At 52.8% G+C, this 16,996-nt stretch overlaps 1 protein-coding gene across 3 annotated transcripts; it reads left to right on the top strand.

Moving 5' to 3' along the window:
• Window positions 1-7,050: 7,050 nt before the first annotated feature.
• Window positions 7,051-16,549, top strand: SENP2 (SUMO specific peptidase 2). Of its 3 annotated transcripts, none has more exons than XM_039696910.1 (17): window positions 7,051-7,204; window positions 8,175-8,230; window positions 8,878-9,005; window positions 9,232-9,298; window positions 9,975-10,053; window positions 10,642-10,771; window positions 10,898-11,001; window positions 11,408-11,496; window positions 12,129-12,186; window positions 13,201-13,264; window positions 13,613-13,756; window positions 13,898-14,029; window positions 14,380-14,583; window positions 14,690-14,769; window positions 15,422-15,506; window positions 15,752-15,847; window positions 16,332-16,549. In XM_039696910.1, exons 1-17 carry the CDS (start codon window positions 7,089-7,091, stop codon window positions 16,407-16,409), a joined length of 1,710 nt encoding a protein of 569 aa, XP_039552844.1. In that variant the 5' UTR covers window positions 7,051-7,088; the 3' UTR covers window positions 16,410-16,549. The 3 variants fall into 3 exon arrangements, with proteins under 3 accessions (XP_039552844.1, XP_039552843.1, XP_039552845.1); XM_039696909.1 differs by having other exon boundaries at window positions 7,074-7,246; XM_039696911.1 differs by lacking the exon at window positions 7,051-7,204 and adding an exon at window positions 7,313-7,533.
• Window positions 16,550-16,996: the final 447 nt, after the last annotated feature.

The raw sequence follows: 16,996 nt of genomic DNA, 5'->3' as shown, positions 1-16,996 counted from the left end.
GCTGGGAAGGTTTGGTTGGAATAAACATTCCCCTTCCCAGCCCAGTCAAGGTGGGAAGGGTTGGTTGAGACAAATCTCCTCTTTTCCAGCTCAGCCAAAGTGGAAAGGTTTGGTTGGAACAAAATCCCCCTTCTTAGCCCAGCCGAGGTGGGAAGGTTTGGTTGGGCTAAATCTCTCCCTCCTCAGTCCAGCCAAGCTGGGAAGGTTTGGTTGGAATAAACATTCCCCTTCCCAGCCCAGTCAAGGTGGGAAGGGTTGGTTGAGACAAATCTCCTCTTTTCCAGCTCAGCCAAAGTGGAAAGGTTTGGTTGGAACAAAATCCCCCTTCTTAGCCCAGCCGAGGTGGGAAGGTTTGGTTGGGCTAAATCTCTCCCTCCTCAGTCCAGCCAAGCTGGGAAGGTTTGGTTGGAATAAACATTCCCCTTCCCAGCCCAGTCAAGGTGGGAAGGGTTGGTTGAGACAAATCTCCTCTTTTCCAGCTCAGCCAAAGTGGAAAGGTTTGGTTGGAACAAAATCCCCCTTCTTAGCCCAGCCGAGGTGGGAAGGTTTGGTTGGGCTAAATCTCTCCCTCCTCAGTCCAGCCAAGCTGGGAAGGTTTGGTTGGAATAAACATTCCCCTTCCCAGCCCAGTCAAGGTGGGAAGGGTTGGTTGAGACAAATCTCCTCTTTTCCAGCTCAGCCAAAGTGGAAAGGTTTGGTTGGAACAAAATCCCCCTTCTTAGCCCAGCCGAGGTGGGAAGGTTTGGTTGGGCTAAATCTCTCCCTCCTCAGTCCAGCCAAGCTGGGAAGGTTTGGTTGGAATAAACATTCCCCTTCCCAGCCCAGTCAAGGTGGGAAGGGTTGGTTGAGACAAATCTCCTCTTTTCCAGCTCAGCCAAAGTGGAAAGGTTTGGTTGGAACAAAATCCCCCTTCTTAGCCCAGCCGAGGTGGGAAGGTTTGGTTGGGCTAAATCTCTCCCTCCTCAGTCCAGCCAAGCTGGGAAGGTTTGGTTGGAATAAACATTCCCCTTCCCAGCCCAGTCAAGGTGGGAAGGGTTGGTTGAGACAAATCTCCTCTTTTCCAGCTCAGCCAAAGTGGAAAGGTTTGGTTGGAACAAAATCCCCCTTCTTAGCCCAGCCGAGGTGGGAAGGTTTGGTTGGGATAAATCTCTCCCTCCTCAGTCCAGCCAAGCTGGGAAGGTTTGGTTGGAATAAACATCCCCCTTCCCAGCCCAGCCGAGGAGGGAAGGTTTGGTTGAGATAAATCTCTCCCTTCCCAGCCCAGTCACGGTGGGAAGGTTTGGGTGGAATGAATCTCTTCCTTCTCAGCCCAACCACGGTGGCAAGGCTTAGTTGGGACAAATCTCCTTCCCAGCCCAGCCGAGGAGGGAAGGTTTGGTTGAGATAAATCTCTCCCTTCCCAGCCCAGTCACGGTGGGAAGGTTTGGGTGGAATGAATCTCTTCCTTCTCAGCCCAACCACGGTGGCAAGGCTTAGTTGGGACAAATCTCCTTCCCAGCCCAGCCGAGGAGGGAAGGTTTGGTTGAGATAAATCTCTCCCTTCCCAGCCCAGTCACGGTGGGAAGGTTTGGGTGGAATGAATCTCTTCCTTCTCAGCCCAACCACGGTGGCAAGGCTTAGTTGGGACAAATCTCCTTCCCAGCCCAGCTGAGGTGAGAAGGTTTGGTTGGGATAAATCTCTCCCTTCCCAGCTCAGCCAAAATGGAAAGGTTTGGTTGGAATAAATGTCCCCTTCCCAGCCCAGCCGAGGTGGGAAGGTTTGGTTGGGACAAATCTCCTCCTTCCCAGCCCAGCCAAGGTGGGAAGGTTTGGTTGTCCACGGCGCGAATCCCTCCGAGCGGCGCCGCGTGTTTTATCCCGATGATACAATAGAAAATGCCTCTGAAGTCCCGGCCCTCTGGAGCATTTCCTTAGCTCTCTGGAATTTCCGTTTGGTCCTTCCTCTCCCAGGCTCTTACCGAAAACCGATGTCACCACACGGCTCTGGAGAGCAGCCAGCTCCCGGGGTCCCTTCCCAGGTCTCCCACCGCCGGGGATTGGGGATTTGCAAGGAGCGAGCTCCTGGAGGGCGTCAGCTCGGCGTGCCCCTTGATTAATCACCAAAGGCCACTCTGCCAATCAAGGAGAGATTTACAAGGCAGGCAGGAAGCCCTTGTTTTTACAGGAGTGCCTCAAACACACGCACACAGTAGGAAAAGCAAACATTCCAGGCATACCAAGGGATCCACGGGATAAAAATTCCCCAAACAGCCCAGATTAAGATACTTGGCTGCACATGGAAACACTAAAACCTGGGCTCAAGGATTTAATTGTCTTATTTAGCAGCGAGCCCTGTGGAACAACCTGAGTGGCCTGGGAACAGCCACCCCGGGGGGCAGGGAGTGGGGTCAGTGGCGCTGCCCTCCCTACAATAAAGGTCAGCGCTGGCCCCCACCCCTCTCCCAGCTCCATATGGTCGCCAGAGCCTTGTGGAGGAGTTTAATGCGAGTTTTTTCTTTGGAAAGGCTCAGCCCTGCTCCTGGGTGAGTCAGGCAGGGTCGCTCTGAATCAACAGAGTGCTGAATCCCAGCCCGGGGGAGCAGAGGGAGCCTCTGCTCCAGCTCCAGCCCTGAAACCCCCGGGCTCAGAGAGCTGCTCATCATGCTGTGTCCATACCTGTCAGCTCCCATCCTGCCCTGAAGGCTCTGGAGAGAGTGGGAACACTCCCATCTCCTTCAGTCCCATGTCCCAGGCCAGGAGAAGCCACAGCTTTGCTGTCTGGCAGTGACATTCTGGTTTACAGATTTCACAGGACCATGAGAAGGGCAGGAGGGAACTGCTGTCCCTGGAAGTGCCCAAGGCCGGACTGGAGGGGGCTGTGGACAGCCTCTCCTGGGGGATGGTGTCCTGTCCCTGCAGGGTGAGAAAGCAAGAGGGCTCAGACATTGTTGTGAGCTGGAAATATCCCCCCTCTGAAAGGGCTGGGGGCTCCCAAATATCCTCCCTCTGAAGGGGTTGGGGGCTCCCAAATATCCTCCCTCTGAAAGGGTTGGGGGGTCCCAAATATCCTCCCTCTGAAAGGGTATAAAGGCTCCTGTCTCATCTTTCTGCAAACCACACCACAGAGTGGAACTGGACCTCACCTGTTACAGATTAATCCTCCCTCTGAAAGGGTATAAAGGCTCCTGTCTCATCTTTCTGCAAACCACACCACAGAGAGTGGAATTGGACCTCACCTGTTACAGATTTCTTGTCCCCTCCTGCTCCAAATCCAGCTGCCAGTGGCTTGTCCCAGCAGGATGCTCTGGCTTGCACCCATGGATGGTTTCTGGAAGGGCAGAGGGACTGGCAGGGAAATAAATCACCTGGTGAACGTGAGAGTTAAAGGGAAGCCCGTGCTTGAGATCACAGAATCATGGAATGGTTGGGGTTGGAAGGGACCTTAAAGCCCATCCAGCTTCACCCCCTGCCATGGCAGGGACACCTTCCACTGTCCCAGGTTGCTCCAAGCCCCATCCAACCTGGCTTTGGACACTTCCAGGGATAAGGCAGCCACAAGTTCCCCAGGCAACCTGTTCCTTATCCCAAATTGCAGCCCATGCATGGGCATCAGTGGAGCTGCCTGCCCCAAAATCTCACCCCAGCCTCCCTCCTGCTGCCCAAACTTTCCCAAATTCCCCGTGGCTGTGGGGATGCTCCATGGGGCACAGATGTGGGATCATGGCTTGCACGATGGAGGGTTTGCATGGCAGCACATCATATCATTCCTGTGAGCAGCTCCTTGTGCTCCCCCTCTCTTTCCCCTGCTCAGCACCAGCAGCAGTCAGGACCTTCCAACAGCCAGCTCCTGGCTGGGACATGGATGCAGCCTTCGGGAGCTGGTTTTGTCCCAGTAAACACTGGCTTTTATGTGGATGGTTGCAGCATTCCATGAACACTGCCAGGGCTGTTTTGAGTGTGCAGCCCTTTCCCAAAAGCCAGCACTTTCCCTTTCCAGGGCTTTTCCAAGTGCTGTGAGGCTTCCAGCTTGGCAACTCCCATCTGCAGTCACTGGAGAGGCCATCCCGAGGGAGATGAGCACCACACACCACCCAGGGACCCAGCAGCTGCTGGTGAAACAGCATAAACAGTGGTGGGTCTGCAGGGTCCCCTGCTTGCACTGTAGAGGGCCAGGGATAAACTCCCTGGAGTGTGGGGATCAGGAGAGCTGGTGTCAGGAGGGCTATTGTCACACGGGGCAGGCTGCAGGACTCTGTCTTCACACCAGGAGAATTCCCAAGGGCTCCCAAGTTCAGCGTGGAGATGCCTTTGGGCTCTTCCAGGAGACCTCCTGCACCAGGCTGCTCATCCTGGGCATCTTCTGCCTCCTGCCTGGGAGGGACGTGGCAGGTGGGGAAATGCTAAGGCAGGTGGAATTTCCCATCCTGTCCTCAGAATGGGGTTGGGAGACCTTCCCAGGCTGCTTCAGCTGCCCTCTGTCCTGCCTTGCCTTTTTTTACTTTGCCTTCCCATTCCTCCCTACCTCCTGCCTTTCTTTCCCTTGTTTTCCACTCTCTTACCTTGCCATGCCATCCCAGCTTTCCCCTTTCCCTTGTTTTCCCTCACCATGCCTTCAGTTCCCATCCCTTGCTTTGCCTTCCCATCACTTCCTTTTCCTCCTCTTTTTTACCTTCCCATCCCTTCCTTTGCTTTTCTTCCCTTTCCCTTCTTTTCCTTCCCATCCCTTCCCTCCATCCAGGTTACCCACCTGCCCTGCAGGCACAGCTGTTCCACCTGCACTCTTGTAAAATAAAGGGATTTAAAAGACAGATTAAGCCTATTTGTCTTTATGTCACTAAAATCACCCATCACTTCCCAGATTAACTCCTCAGTGGAATTACTTTGTTATCCCAACAATTTCAGACACCAGGCTCTGGAACCCCACTGCTGTCACATGGAAGCTGCACTGAAGGTAGAGATGCTTTGAGCAATGCATAAATACTCATTAATAATTATTTATGGAAATTCTCTGCTCTCCCTCAGTTGTAGGAGATGGGACAGATGTAATCCAGGTCTGTTCAGCCAGGAACTGGATTTTGGTTTGCGTGCATCAAATATCATCACTTTGAGTCACAACACGTCAGCGCTCTGAGCAAGATGCTCAGGGGCAGAATAAGGATGAAGTCATGGAGGGAACCAGCAGCTGCAAAAATACAGGGATTGGGAAAGGCAGCCGACGTCAAAGTGCTCTGGGAAGGCATGGCAGGAGTTACAACACAGACACTCGTTGTGGTTTTCTGAGGAAAAAAAAAAGGGGAGAACTTTTGCTGCACAGAAAGCAATAAAAGAAGGAAGTTCGCTCAGTCTGGTGGCATTGCTTTAATTAAAGCTTAATTTATTCATGTATTTGGTTATTGATGTTTCAGAGATTGTGATAGTCTGTATATATCAACACTGTGGAAGAGAGAAGCAGCTCACGTAATTCCACGTTAGTTATCCTGTGTTTGGGATAAACTCTTCCAGCTGCACAGGTCACGGGGACCTGGATGTGCAGGGGTCACTCCCACCCCACAGACGAAAATCCAATCATGAAAATCCAATCACGAAAATCCAATCAATCACAGGCGTTAAAAACGGTGGGGCAGCCCAAAAATCCTTCTCCTCGCGGTGTCCCGGGAGGATGAGGAAGGGATCGGCAGGTCCTGCCGTGCCCTCTGCTGGCCTCCGCCGCCAGGCTCAGCCTCCTTCCTTCGGGCCCGAATCCCGGCAATTAAACTGCTAAAACAGCCGGGAATGTCGATTTAATTAAAGCACCCCCCACCCCCCTGGATTCCCGGCGGGACCTCCTGCGGGCAGAGCTGCCCCAAACGCTTTAATCTGCCCGTTTTCCTCCTGCTTTCCTTCAAACATCCCTTTGGCTCCTGGGGAAAATGCTGGAGCCAGCCTGGAGCGGGCAGCTGGGAGGCAAATGGCCGAAAAACCCCTTTTCCCACCGAAATTCGGGAACAAAACTAAACCCCAGCGCACTATTCAGGAGCAGGCACTATTGCACGGCCGGCTACACGCATTTACCAACCAGGAACCACCATTCGCTACTTCAGGGCCCCGAACCGGGCTGGGCTCCCAAGAAAAGGGCTCCTTCGGGGCCATGTGCGGCACGCCGGGCGGCGGGGCCGTTCCGGGGCGCCGGGAGCGAGCCCCGCGCGCTGGAAGCCGCGGCTCGAGCCCCGCGGCCGCGTTCGGTCGCGGTTCGGTCGCGGTTCAGTCGCGGTTCCGTCGCGACAGCAGCGGGCGAGAGCGATGCGGAGCAGCACAAAGCTCCGCCGTGAGCCCGGCGCGCCTCGGTGAGCGCCGGGGAAAGGGATTGCGGAGCGGGGGCACGGAGAGGGAGGGCGGGCAGACACACGGGGGCCGGGGGTGCTTGTCCCGGGGTGCCGGGGGTGCTATCCCCCCGGAGCCCCGGGAAGTGCCAGCACCGCCCGCAGGGAGCCGCGGCGAGCTCCCCACCAAAGCCCGAGGAGCGAGTCCCGGAGTAGGGAAAGCTGAGTCTGCGAGGGCAAAAGCTCCTGTCCCCTGTCCCTCCATTGGGACAAAGCTCCCGACTCTTGGGAGTAGGGAAAGCTCCTGACCCTGCGAGCCTCCTGACTCCAGGAGAGGGCAAAGCTCCCGACGCAGCCGTGGCAGCGCTGGGGGGCACAAAACGGGACGGGGAAGGAGCGGAATGGGCAGAAACAGCTCAAATTTAGTGCCGGGAGTGTTGAACAGAGCACGAGCGCATGGCTCCAGCCGCGTGCGCAAAGGGAACGGGAGGGGCGGGGCCAGCCCGCTAGGGGGCGGGGCCATCAGGGCTGGGGGCGGAGTATGTGGCCGTGGGCGGTTAATCATTGCTGTGGGCGGGGCCGTGCGGGCTGTCCATCAGGGCTTTTGGCGTGGTTGTGTGTGTGTCTGTGGACTGTCCATCAGGGCCGTGGGCGGGGCCGTGTGTGTCTGTGGGCTGTCCATCAGGGCCGTGGGCGGGGCCGTGTGTGTCTGTGGGCTGTCCATCAGGGCCGTGGGCGGGGCCGTGTGGCGGGGCGTGCCCGCCGCTGGCGGCGGTGGGCGGGGCCTGGCGCCGGAAGTGCGCGCGGTCCATGTACCAATGGCTGCTGGCGCTGCTCCGCGCCCTCCGCGCCGCCGCCCGCCAGGCCCCGGCCCCGGCGCTCGCCCGCAGCCCGCAGCCGCCGGCCCGGAAGAAACCGGCCCCCAGGTCAGCCCTGCCCGGCTCTGGGAACGCCCTGACCCGCGCCAGGTGCTCCCCATCGGGCTGCCCGCGGCTGATTGCCGATCGCGGACCGCTGGGGGATGCCGGTGCTGGCGGCTGTGGGCCCCAGGTGGTGCCGCTAAAGCCGGGCGCGGGGAGCGGGGTGGGGTTTGGGGCCCTGCAGGAGCAGGGCACACCCCCACAGCCCCGGGGATGTTGCCCGGGGGCACGCCGGGTGTGAGGGGCGGATAAAGGAGCCTGCCTGCCCCTGCCTTCACCGTTTTGCTGCCGGGCGGGATGGCCGAAGCGGCTCCGTGCCTCCTGCTCTGTGGGATGTACGCGTGTGTGTGCTCCGGGAGGCCGGCCCGCCCCCCTCCGTGTCCCATCCCACGGTGGCAGGCACAGGGAATGCCCCTGGAAGGGTTGCGCCAGTAGGAGCAGCCCAGAGGGAATTAGCTCTGAAGGGGGGAAAAATAAAAATAGGATCGTTCTTTGTGCTCAGTTCCCAAAGGAGGCCTTTGGGATGGTATCACCCGGTAACCATCCCTGCGTTCGGGCGTGTGGGGGAGGGCGAGGCTGGGGGTGGTTTGGGGGCTCGCTCCCGAGCTGAGTCAGCAGGACGCTGCTGGAGTGCAGGGATGTGAGCAGGGCTGGCATTCCCGCCTCGCCCTTCCTGTTCTGCCTCAACTCGCCTTTGCAGCTCTGCGTAGCTTAGGCTTAGTGACCTCTGGAGTGCTTCTTTCCGGGGGAAAGAGGGAAGCATTACATGCTAAGGCATTTTTTGGTGATAGGAACAAAGGTGAAATACGAGGAGGCATTAACAGAAGGAGAAAAAGAGGCGTGGTCTGCATTAGTGGGATGATCAGCTCTCTGGGAGATGATCCTGGGGAAACAGGAAAGCCCCCTTTGGAAGTGTGGGCCTGCTGGGAGCTGAGTTGTGGCTTGCAAAACGTTGTTCTGTCTGTTCTTCCCCCAGTGTTCTGTCATCTGTGGAAGATCCTGAGGAGATCCCTGCCAAGAGGCTGAAAACAGGTATTGCCCCTCACAGAGAGGCTTAGTGTGCCTTGTTTTCCTTGGGTTTGGGGTGCCTTGGCCAGCTCTGGGTTTGGTGAGGGGTTTTTGAGCCTCTCCTGTGTCTGGAGGGGGTCTCATGGGGCCTGGGCCCATCTGATGTGTCCCAGTGTTCATGGATGGGGCACGTGGGGCAGAGGTGGCCTTGGCAGTGCTGTGGGGACAGTTGGACTTGGTGCCCTTAGAGGATTTATGATGATTGTGGGCTTTTCAAACCAAGTGGAGGGTGGGAGATCCTGGTCAGGTGAAGGCAGGAGAAGCAGGGAGCAGCTTTCTCCATCCTGGGAGGGGGAGCATGTGTTTGCACCAAGGATAAATCCTGTCTGGGGCAGGGCATGGCATATCCCAGCTGTCCCTGGCACCGAGCCCTGCAGGGCAGCACAAAGAGCATTTTCAGTCAAGGCTGTTGTGGGGGATGTGGAGCTTCCTAATTCCTGCCTGGGAGCAAGATCCCCAGCGAGGAGGTGGGTGCTGCTGGGCTCTTGCTGTGTTGTTGCAATGAGTTATCTGCTGCACGTGGGATCAAGGAGCAGGGCTTGGGTGTAAGCACAAGTCCCAGCCCCCATTCCCAGTCCTGTTCCTTATGGCCTGGTGTGTGGTTTTTCCAGAATGGGTCTCTGGGGCTAGCAAGGAGCCTGAAGAGGTTTCTGTGGCTGCCAAGTTGTCACCTAAGGCAACAAGCAGAAGCCAGGAGACTAAGGAGAGAGATGACTTCTTCTCTGAGTCTGAAGATGAGGTGAGCAGGATTTTGATGGGAATTCAAGGATCAGCTCCCACAATCCTTGCAGTGTGAGAGCCTCTGTGACAAAAGTGGTGCCATCAGTGCCCCTGCCTTCTGCTGCAAGCCAGGCAAAGCCCTGGGCTCTGAGTCAGAGCACAGCTGACTGAATTTCAGCAAGGGGAGGTGCTTGCTTGGATTCACATTCAGGTTCTGCTCACTCTGGTGCCTGCTTTTGTTTCAGGTTGTGTACATTTCTTCTGGCTCTTCATTTATAGCATCTGCAGAGGATGAGGACACAACAGAACCTGGTAGGGCTGACTGCAAGTCCTCCACCTGTTCCTTTCTCCTGCTGCTCTGACTGGCAGCTCTGCCTAGGTGGGGGGCTGGTTGCTGAAGGCAAAATATCTGGGTAGCACCTAGGAATAGTGGAGGGTGAGCTCTGTTTGTTCCCTGCATCCTGGTATTGCTTCTGGATTGGAGCCAGGGCAGTGCCCAGGCTCCCCAGGGAATGGGCACAGCCCCGAGGCTGCCAGAGCTCCAGGAGCCTTTGGACAGTGCTCTCAGGGATGCACAGGGTGGGATTGCTGGGGTGTCTGTGCAGGGCCAGGCTGGACTGGATGATTCTGTGGATCCCTTCCAAGTGGGATATTCAGTGGTTTATCCCAAGATGCTCGTGTGGTTGTGGATCCCAGATATGAAGTGCCTTGGATGCAGTTCTAGTGTGTCCCACTGCTGGCTTGTCAGAAAGAAATTATTGCAAGTGCTGATTTTAGGTAGTAGAGCCTCAGAACCCGTTTGTATTAGGTGTAGGCTGGCAACATTCTGTAGTTGCCAATATGAAAATATCCTGAAGCAACATAACACAAATAATATTAGAACGTGAGGGATGAAATGAGAGTAATTTATCTCTGGTGAAGCTCTTTAAACTCATGTAACTCCTGTTCTCCTGACCAGTTGCTGATGGCTTGTGCTCTTCTCCCCCAGACGAAATGCCTTGTGACACCAACCTGTGCTTGACTGAGGAAACACCATCCTCTCTTTTTAAGAGAGTTCCATATCTGAGGTAAAAATCCTTCTGGTTTTTTCACTTCTGCTTTGAAGGGTTTCTTGCCTTTCACTTTCATCCATGAACTTCCTGTGTTGCCCAACATTTGTGTTTGTGTCCTGAGAGCAACATTTTTCCAGGGTGTTTTGGGGCTTCTCCTGGCTCCGACTGAGGGAGGTCTTCAGCTGTGTTTTTGCCTTTGACCTGTTTTAAAATTTCTCTTTAAATCCAGTTAGTCGATGGACTCAGGAGATCAGAGAAAGATGAACAAGTTCAACCCTCTCACCTCCTGTGGTAGGAGGAAGTGTTGAACTTGGGAAGAGGCTGACACCAGGAATGCAAACAGAAAAAAAGTCCCAAAACCCCAGAGAATTTCCACTTCCCCAGAGAATTCCACTGGGAAACGCTTTTATGTTTTACTCTGAGGGGTTCAGCTACTGAGGTGTACAGGTGACCTAGAGAGATGTTGGAAAACCCTCCCCAACATGGTCCTGGGCAGCCTGCAGTGCCTCCTTGAATCAGGAGGTGCTAATTAAAACCTAATTAATAAATCAGGAGCTTTGAATGGTCTCTTAATAGCATTTCTCGTGCCTTTGGTGTTTTCAGCCTGAGCAGGAACAATCACATCCGAGCTGCTCCGGAGAGCCCTGTCACACCCAGGCCCCCCATTAAGGAGCCAGGTCCCAACTCTGCAGGAGTCAGTGGCACCAGGAGGCCTTTGTGTGCTGCTGAAGAGGTAAAGCTGGGAGAAGGGAATTGTTTTGGGATGAAATAGCTGTGGATTTCCTGTACAGTTAGGCTGAGACAAAAGGAAGGGCTGGGAATGCTTGCTAAAGTCTCTTTTTTCCTTCCCTTCTGCAAGGATGTTCAGCAAGCAGAAAATAAGAAATACAAAGAGCTCTTGAGTCTGTTCAAGAAAAAATATTCTGGAAGACTTACTTCTCCACAGCCAGCAAGACTTAACAAGTAATTATGAGCAAAATAACCTTTAACTTTCTGGTGGTGGGTTTGTTGTATGTGGAAGGGGAGGAGAATTGATCTTTCTCAGGGTTCTGGACAGAATCAAGTGTAATGGTTTAGTCTCTTTTGGAATAATGGAGACAAAATTTGACTCTTGTATGCTCACTATGCCTGAGCTGAAGGTGGCCAGACTTCTGGATGTAAACTCCTCAGAATGCCCTTTGCATCTTGCCATGGAACCAGTGACAGCGTGGTTCTGTTAAGGATTAAAGAGCCTAATTTTACTTAAATATTTCTGTTGCTTTCGTTTAGCTAGTTGTGTACAAATAGCCATGTCCTCTGCAGTGAATTGAGGTGCACTGGTAACAAATCACCTGTAAAAACTCTGTCCTTTTCTTCTGCCACACCAAAGAGTTCAAACCAAGGAACCAGGGATGACTGGGAGTCCCCTGAAAGAACAAAAACCCAGAGGTGCCTCTCCACCTGTGCCAGGAAGGACCAGTGAGTATCCCCAGGACCCAGGGCTGCCCCACTCCCTTGGTAGAAGTCCAGCCCAAACAGGGCATTTTCCTCATTACTGGCTAAACTGGGTTTGTGAGAGTTTTACTGAAGGGGAGGAACTGGTTTAAAATGGTATTTGAGAGCTGGGACTGTGGCAGTGCAGTTTGTGGCTGGATGTGACCCCACTGCACAGGAGAAGGTTGTAGTACCTGTTTTACCTGCTTTTTTTGTACCAGGGCAGGGGGATATTTGACTTTGCACCCTCAGAGCTGCACTTCAATCTCTTTTTAATGCTAGACAGGGCTATTTCTATAAAAACAGAGCTTCCAAAACAAGTAAACTAATTACCTGTATGTTTAATATTGCCCCAGGGTTTATTCCCCGCTGTTCATTACTTAAACACTTTTTCATCACTGATTCTTTTATATCTTGGACTTTGTGACATGATGATATACTTTGTGACATGATGATATGGGGATTGAAATGATTTCTGAGCAGGTGCCAGAATTTGAACTTGTAAGTTGAAAATGCTGATGAAATGCCTGTGATGTCACCCAGAAACTGAGAGCTCTGTGCAGCTGCTGCAGTGGGAAATCACCTCCCTGTTCTCATATTGCTGCTTCTCCCTGCAGGTGTCAAACATGGGGATGTTTTCAGCCCCCAGCTGCCTCAGAGAGGTGTCATGATCAGGTAAGGGTCTCTTCCAACCATGGCTCTTGTTTCTTTTGCCTCTCTCAGCCTCCAGAACCCCAGTCCTGTTCTGTGTCTCAGTGCTGGGGGAGAGGAGCAGCTGGTTTGAGGAATTGCTCACAGTTAGTTGTCCCTCAAACCCAGCTCCCCTCTCACAGCTGGGCAGCTGTGGGATGTGCTGGGTGTTTTTTGGGAGAAGGAAGTAGGGGTGACAGCCCAGGTTTTGCAGAATCTGGTTTTGCTCCTGAGTGTCTTTCTGCTCCACCATTAACGAGCTGACTTTGCATTTCCTGTGGGTCCTGAGCAAAAGGAGCAGGGAGCTTGTAAAGCCTGGGGGGACTGAGGCAGTTTTTGGGACTTGCAGGATGCCTTGGGTTGGAATAGACCAAAAAGGGAGCATTGCTGTCCCTCATCAGGGACCTGTGGGCTCCATGGGGGCAGGATGGGAGTGCAGGAGTGAAGGGAAAGGAGCTTTTGGCTGCAGCTCCAGGGAGGGATTTTGGTGTGGCAGCTTGGTGCCCTCCTCTTCCTCCCCTCTGAGTGCAGATGGGGGCAGAGAGGTTTGGTTGTGGCAGGTGTGGTTTGGGGTGATTTTGTCCCTGTTGTCTTTCCCCCTTAGACACAAGCACTGTATTGAGCTGTGCATTTGTCCAGTTAAATTGTCACTGTCCCCTAAGCTCAAGGGAAGAGAGAAAACAACTGGTGGAGTGGCATTTGTCACCAGGAGATCACAAAGCACTTGATAGAGGAAGTGCTGGTTGCTTCTCTGTTTTCCAAAAATTAAAACTGAGGGGAAAAAAGGAGTTTGGCACTTGATGGTGGAAGAAAGTTTGTGAAGCTTCCAGCTCTTCATCTGTCCTGGTCTGGCTGCTACAAAAGGAATGGGGAAGGAGACTGAGGTGTTGTCATGTGTCAGAATCAGCCTTGAAAAAGCATTTCTTATGCAGAAGGTGAATTTTGGAGAATTTCATGGGGCAGTGTGGCTATCCAGCTCACTTCTCTCTCTCCTGACAGCTATTACACACCACCAGAAGACTCTCGTGGACAGGGAAAACAAGAGAAACGAGCTGCTTCAGTGGTAAGCTTGAGTTAGTCACCACTTCACTTTGTTTTCTGGAAAATATAACTCCCCTCTGCTCAGGATTGAGAGCCAAAATAAAATTTGAAGTGTGGAAATCACAAATACTTACCTTTATCTCAGCTTGATACCTGCATGTGGAGGCTTTGCTGGGGATGTTGATCCAAGCCCAAGGAAAGCCCTGCCTCTTGGGCACAGTTGGAATGCAATCACCAATCAAATGTGACTTTGGGGATTGCTGCTGGGATGTGTTTACACAACCCCTTGCAGTTTCCTGCAGGATTCTGTGCCCTGTCCCCCAGCAAACCCTTTGTGCTTCTCTCTGATTTCTGTCCTTGTGCCTGGCAGGGCCAGCGTGAAGCCGAAGTCCCCCAGAGAAAGTTATTCCAGTTCCACGTGACACCTGTCCTGTCCAAAGACCTCTTTTTTGTGGACAGTGAGCCACTGCCATGCCTAGAAAAGCCAGGAGATGATCTGGCTCCACTGACAGAGGTACCTGTGCTGTGGCTGGTTCAGCAAAGCCTGCAAGGCTCCTTGCTCTGGCACTGGAGCTGTGCTTGGGGGCCTTCTTTGGGGCTGATGTGCTCCATGTGCTGTTCCACGAGCCCTTCCCCACTGAATCCTTTGTTCCAGGCCATGGAGAGTGAGATCTCTGCTGCCTTTGACACTGGTGAGCCTGAGGACATCCTGAGCAAGGCCTTCAAGCTCACTGTCACCCGTGAGGACATCTGCACCCTGCAGCCCCTGGGCTGGCTCAACGACAGGGTATGGCATCTGCACTTCCTGGGAAATCCCCCCTCCCTGGGCACAGGAGTCTTCCAGGAGCTCCACTGCAGAGCCCAGAAATAGCTGTACACTCCTTATTTTGGGTACTGTGTGGGCTGCTGTTTCTGGAAGCTCTCACTTGGATGATGCAGCTCCCAGGAGTCAGTCTGGGTTATTGGAGTGGGTGTGGGGGCTTTAACCAGCAGCACAAGTCCTCCAGTGTGAAATTCTGGGAGCAAAAGCTGCCAAGCTGGAGTTTTCTCAGCTCAGGGGTGGCCAGCAAAGACATGTTGCTGTCTTTTTGATTGAGTGTCTTATTTCACATCTCCCTTTGCCTCTCTCTGTTCCAGATCATGAATTTCTACATGAGTCTTCTGGTGGAAAGAAGCAAGAAGGAAGGATATCCAGCAGTCTATGCTTTTAATACCTTCTTTTATTCCAAGCTATGCTCTACAAGCCACAAGGGAGTAAAGAAATGGACCAAAGGTGTGGATATCTTTGAGCACGATGTCATCTTTGTGCCTGTTCACCTCAGAGTTCACTGGACACTGCTGGTGAGTCAAACTGGCTTTTTATTTAGGGTATGGGGAGGACAGAACTAGAGGGCAAAGTCCTTTTGTGTGTGGGGTGTGCTTTGTCTAAGTCACCTTTTAACCCCAGGTCATAGACCTCCGAGAGAAAACCATCAAATACTTTGACTCCTTGGGACAGAAAGGAGACCACATTTGTAGAACTGTCTTGTGAGTAGCTGCTTTTTTATCCCTTTTGGTTGTTTTTGAGGCCTTTTCCCCTCCCCACAGGAAGTGTCTGCCCTGTCCCATGGTGCTCCTCACTTTCTACCTCTTGTTCTGGTCGGTGTTTTGAATTCTGCAGAGTGTCAGAGGTGCAAGTTTTCACATGTGCTGCACATCCTGACATGTCCTTGTCAGTAAAAAAACTTCATCCAGCAGCTTTGTAGGGTGAGAGAGCCCCACAGAGACAAACCCCAGAATCACTGAGGCTGGAAAAGCCCTCCAGGATCACTGAGTCCATCCCATGACTGATCCTCACCTTGTCACCAGCCCAGAGCCCTGTGCAGAGCCTTCCTGCCCTCCACACTCCCACCCAGCTTGGTGTCACCTACAAAGGCACTGGGGGTGCCCAATCCCCTTTTCCAGGTCATGGATAAAGATATTATACAAGGCTGGTCCCCACACTGAGCCCTGGGGAGCCCTGCTCACAGCCTCTCACTGTCTGAGATTGGAATTTTCCCTCCCCATTTCTTAAATCCTTTGATGTGAAGATCCCCTGGCATTTCACTGTGATTTATCTTCCTGTCACCTTTCAACAGCTTTTTTTGTTGTTGCCCTAAATCAGGGAGATAAAAAGTGATTTTTGTGTTGTTTTCAACAGAAAATACCTGGAAGAGGAAAGCAAGGAAAAAAGAAACATTGAATTGACTGCTTCTGAGTGGACCCTTCACAGCATGGGCACAGAGGTATGGGAGCAATGCCTGGATTTGGAATGGGAGCTAGAACTCCTTGTCAGAGGATTTAACACTTCCCAGGCAAGCAGAGGAGGCAGATGATGTGCAGTTAACTAGGACTGTTCCTTGGCTTTGGGAGTGGTAAATGGATTATGGAAACAGGTTTTCAGGAGTAGGTGTGGGTAAAATGTGTGCTATGACCAGATTGCTGCTCGTTCAAGACAGATAAAAATTCTCCATGTTTTTGTATTCCTCAGGAAATCCCTCAACAAAATAATGGAAGTGACTGTGGAGTTTTTGTTTGCAAATTTGCCGATTTCATCTCCAGAGACAAACCCATCATCTTCACCCCGGTGAGAGCAGTGTGAACAGCTCCAGCCTTTCCCACACCCACGCAGGAGCCAGGGAAGCTGCACAGCAGCTGGGGCTTGCTCCTCATGCCTGGTGTCTGCTTCTTGGGCAGGATCATGGTTCTTGGAATCCCAGGGTGGTTTGGGTTGGAGTGGACCTTAAAGACCATCTCATTCCAATGCCAGGATGCTGCAGCAAATGATTTGGAATATCTGGCTTTGTATCTCTTGGTGAAATAAGTTTCCCCCTTGGAAAACTTCCCCCTGGTTATTTTCCAATGTGGTGGTCTTTAATAAATATCCCTGTAAAGAAATGTGGGTGTTTGTTGGGTGGTTGTGTCACCCTGGTGTGAAACCCTCCTCATACCCAAATGGCAGGTGCTCAAAAGCAGCTTCCCACTCCAGAATTCCCTGGGTGTTAATGGAGATTTCCTGCCTCTTTCTCCCCTGGCTTCCTGAGTGATGGATTTTTCCTGTTTCTTTTCAGGAACACATGCCTTATTTCCGCAGGAAGATGGTGTGGGAAATAATCCATCAGCAGCTGCTGGGTGACATGCACTGTTAGAAAAACACTGTTCTGTAAAAGAGTAGTATTTATTTCTTATTGTTTAGGTGAGATAAGATAAATATTAACTTAAGTAAGAGCCTTATTGTATGGGAAGGTTACTTGTTAATAGAGTAATTTATTTTTTAATTGAAAACTGATCTGCTGTCTCTGTGTGGTTTTTAACTTGCTTCTCATTTGAAGAAGAAGAGGGGCTGTCTCCTCCCATGGTGGCTCTGGGGACATCCCTGACCCCAAGACCCACAGGATCCCTGCAGAGGGGCTTTGTCTGTCTTTGCTTTCCCTGATTGGTTCTATCTGCCACAACCTCAGAGCAGATTCTCCAAAGGATGAACAATTCCAAAGACACTCGTGTTTTATCCTTGCAAATAATTAATCAGGGATAATTAATCTTCCCTGAGGATGCAGATCTGAGCATGAGGATGCAGCAGCTGGGAATGTCTGTGGTGTCCTTCCCCCCTTCCCTTTGGTTCCTCCAGTTTGGGGCTGCAGTTTTGACTGTCCCAGGTGCCACCAGAGCAGCATTCCCTCATTGTGGCACCTGTCAGCATCCCAGGCACGCCCACCCTGTCCCCAGAGGCCATCCC

Source organism: Passer montanus, unplaced genomic scaffold (genome assembly GCF_014805655.1).
Source record: "Passer montanus isolate IOZ18808 unplaced genomic scaffold, ASM1480565v1 scaffold115, whole genome shotgun sequence".
NCBI classification, from domain to species: Eukaryota; Metazoa; Chordata; class Aves; order Passeriformes; family Passeridae; genus Passer; species Passer montanus.
This window is presented reverse-complemented; position numbering and strand designations above follow the sequence as displayed.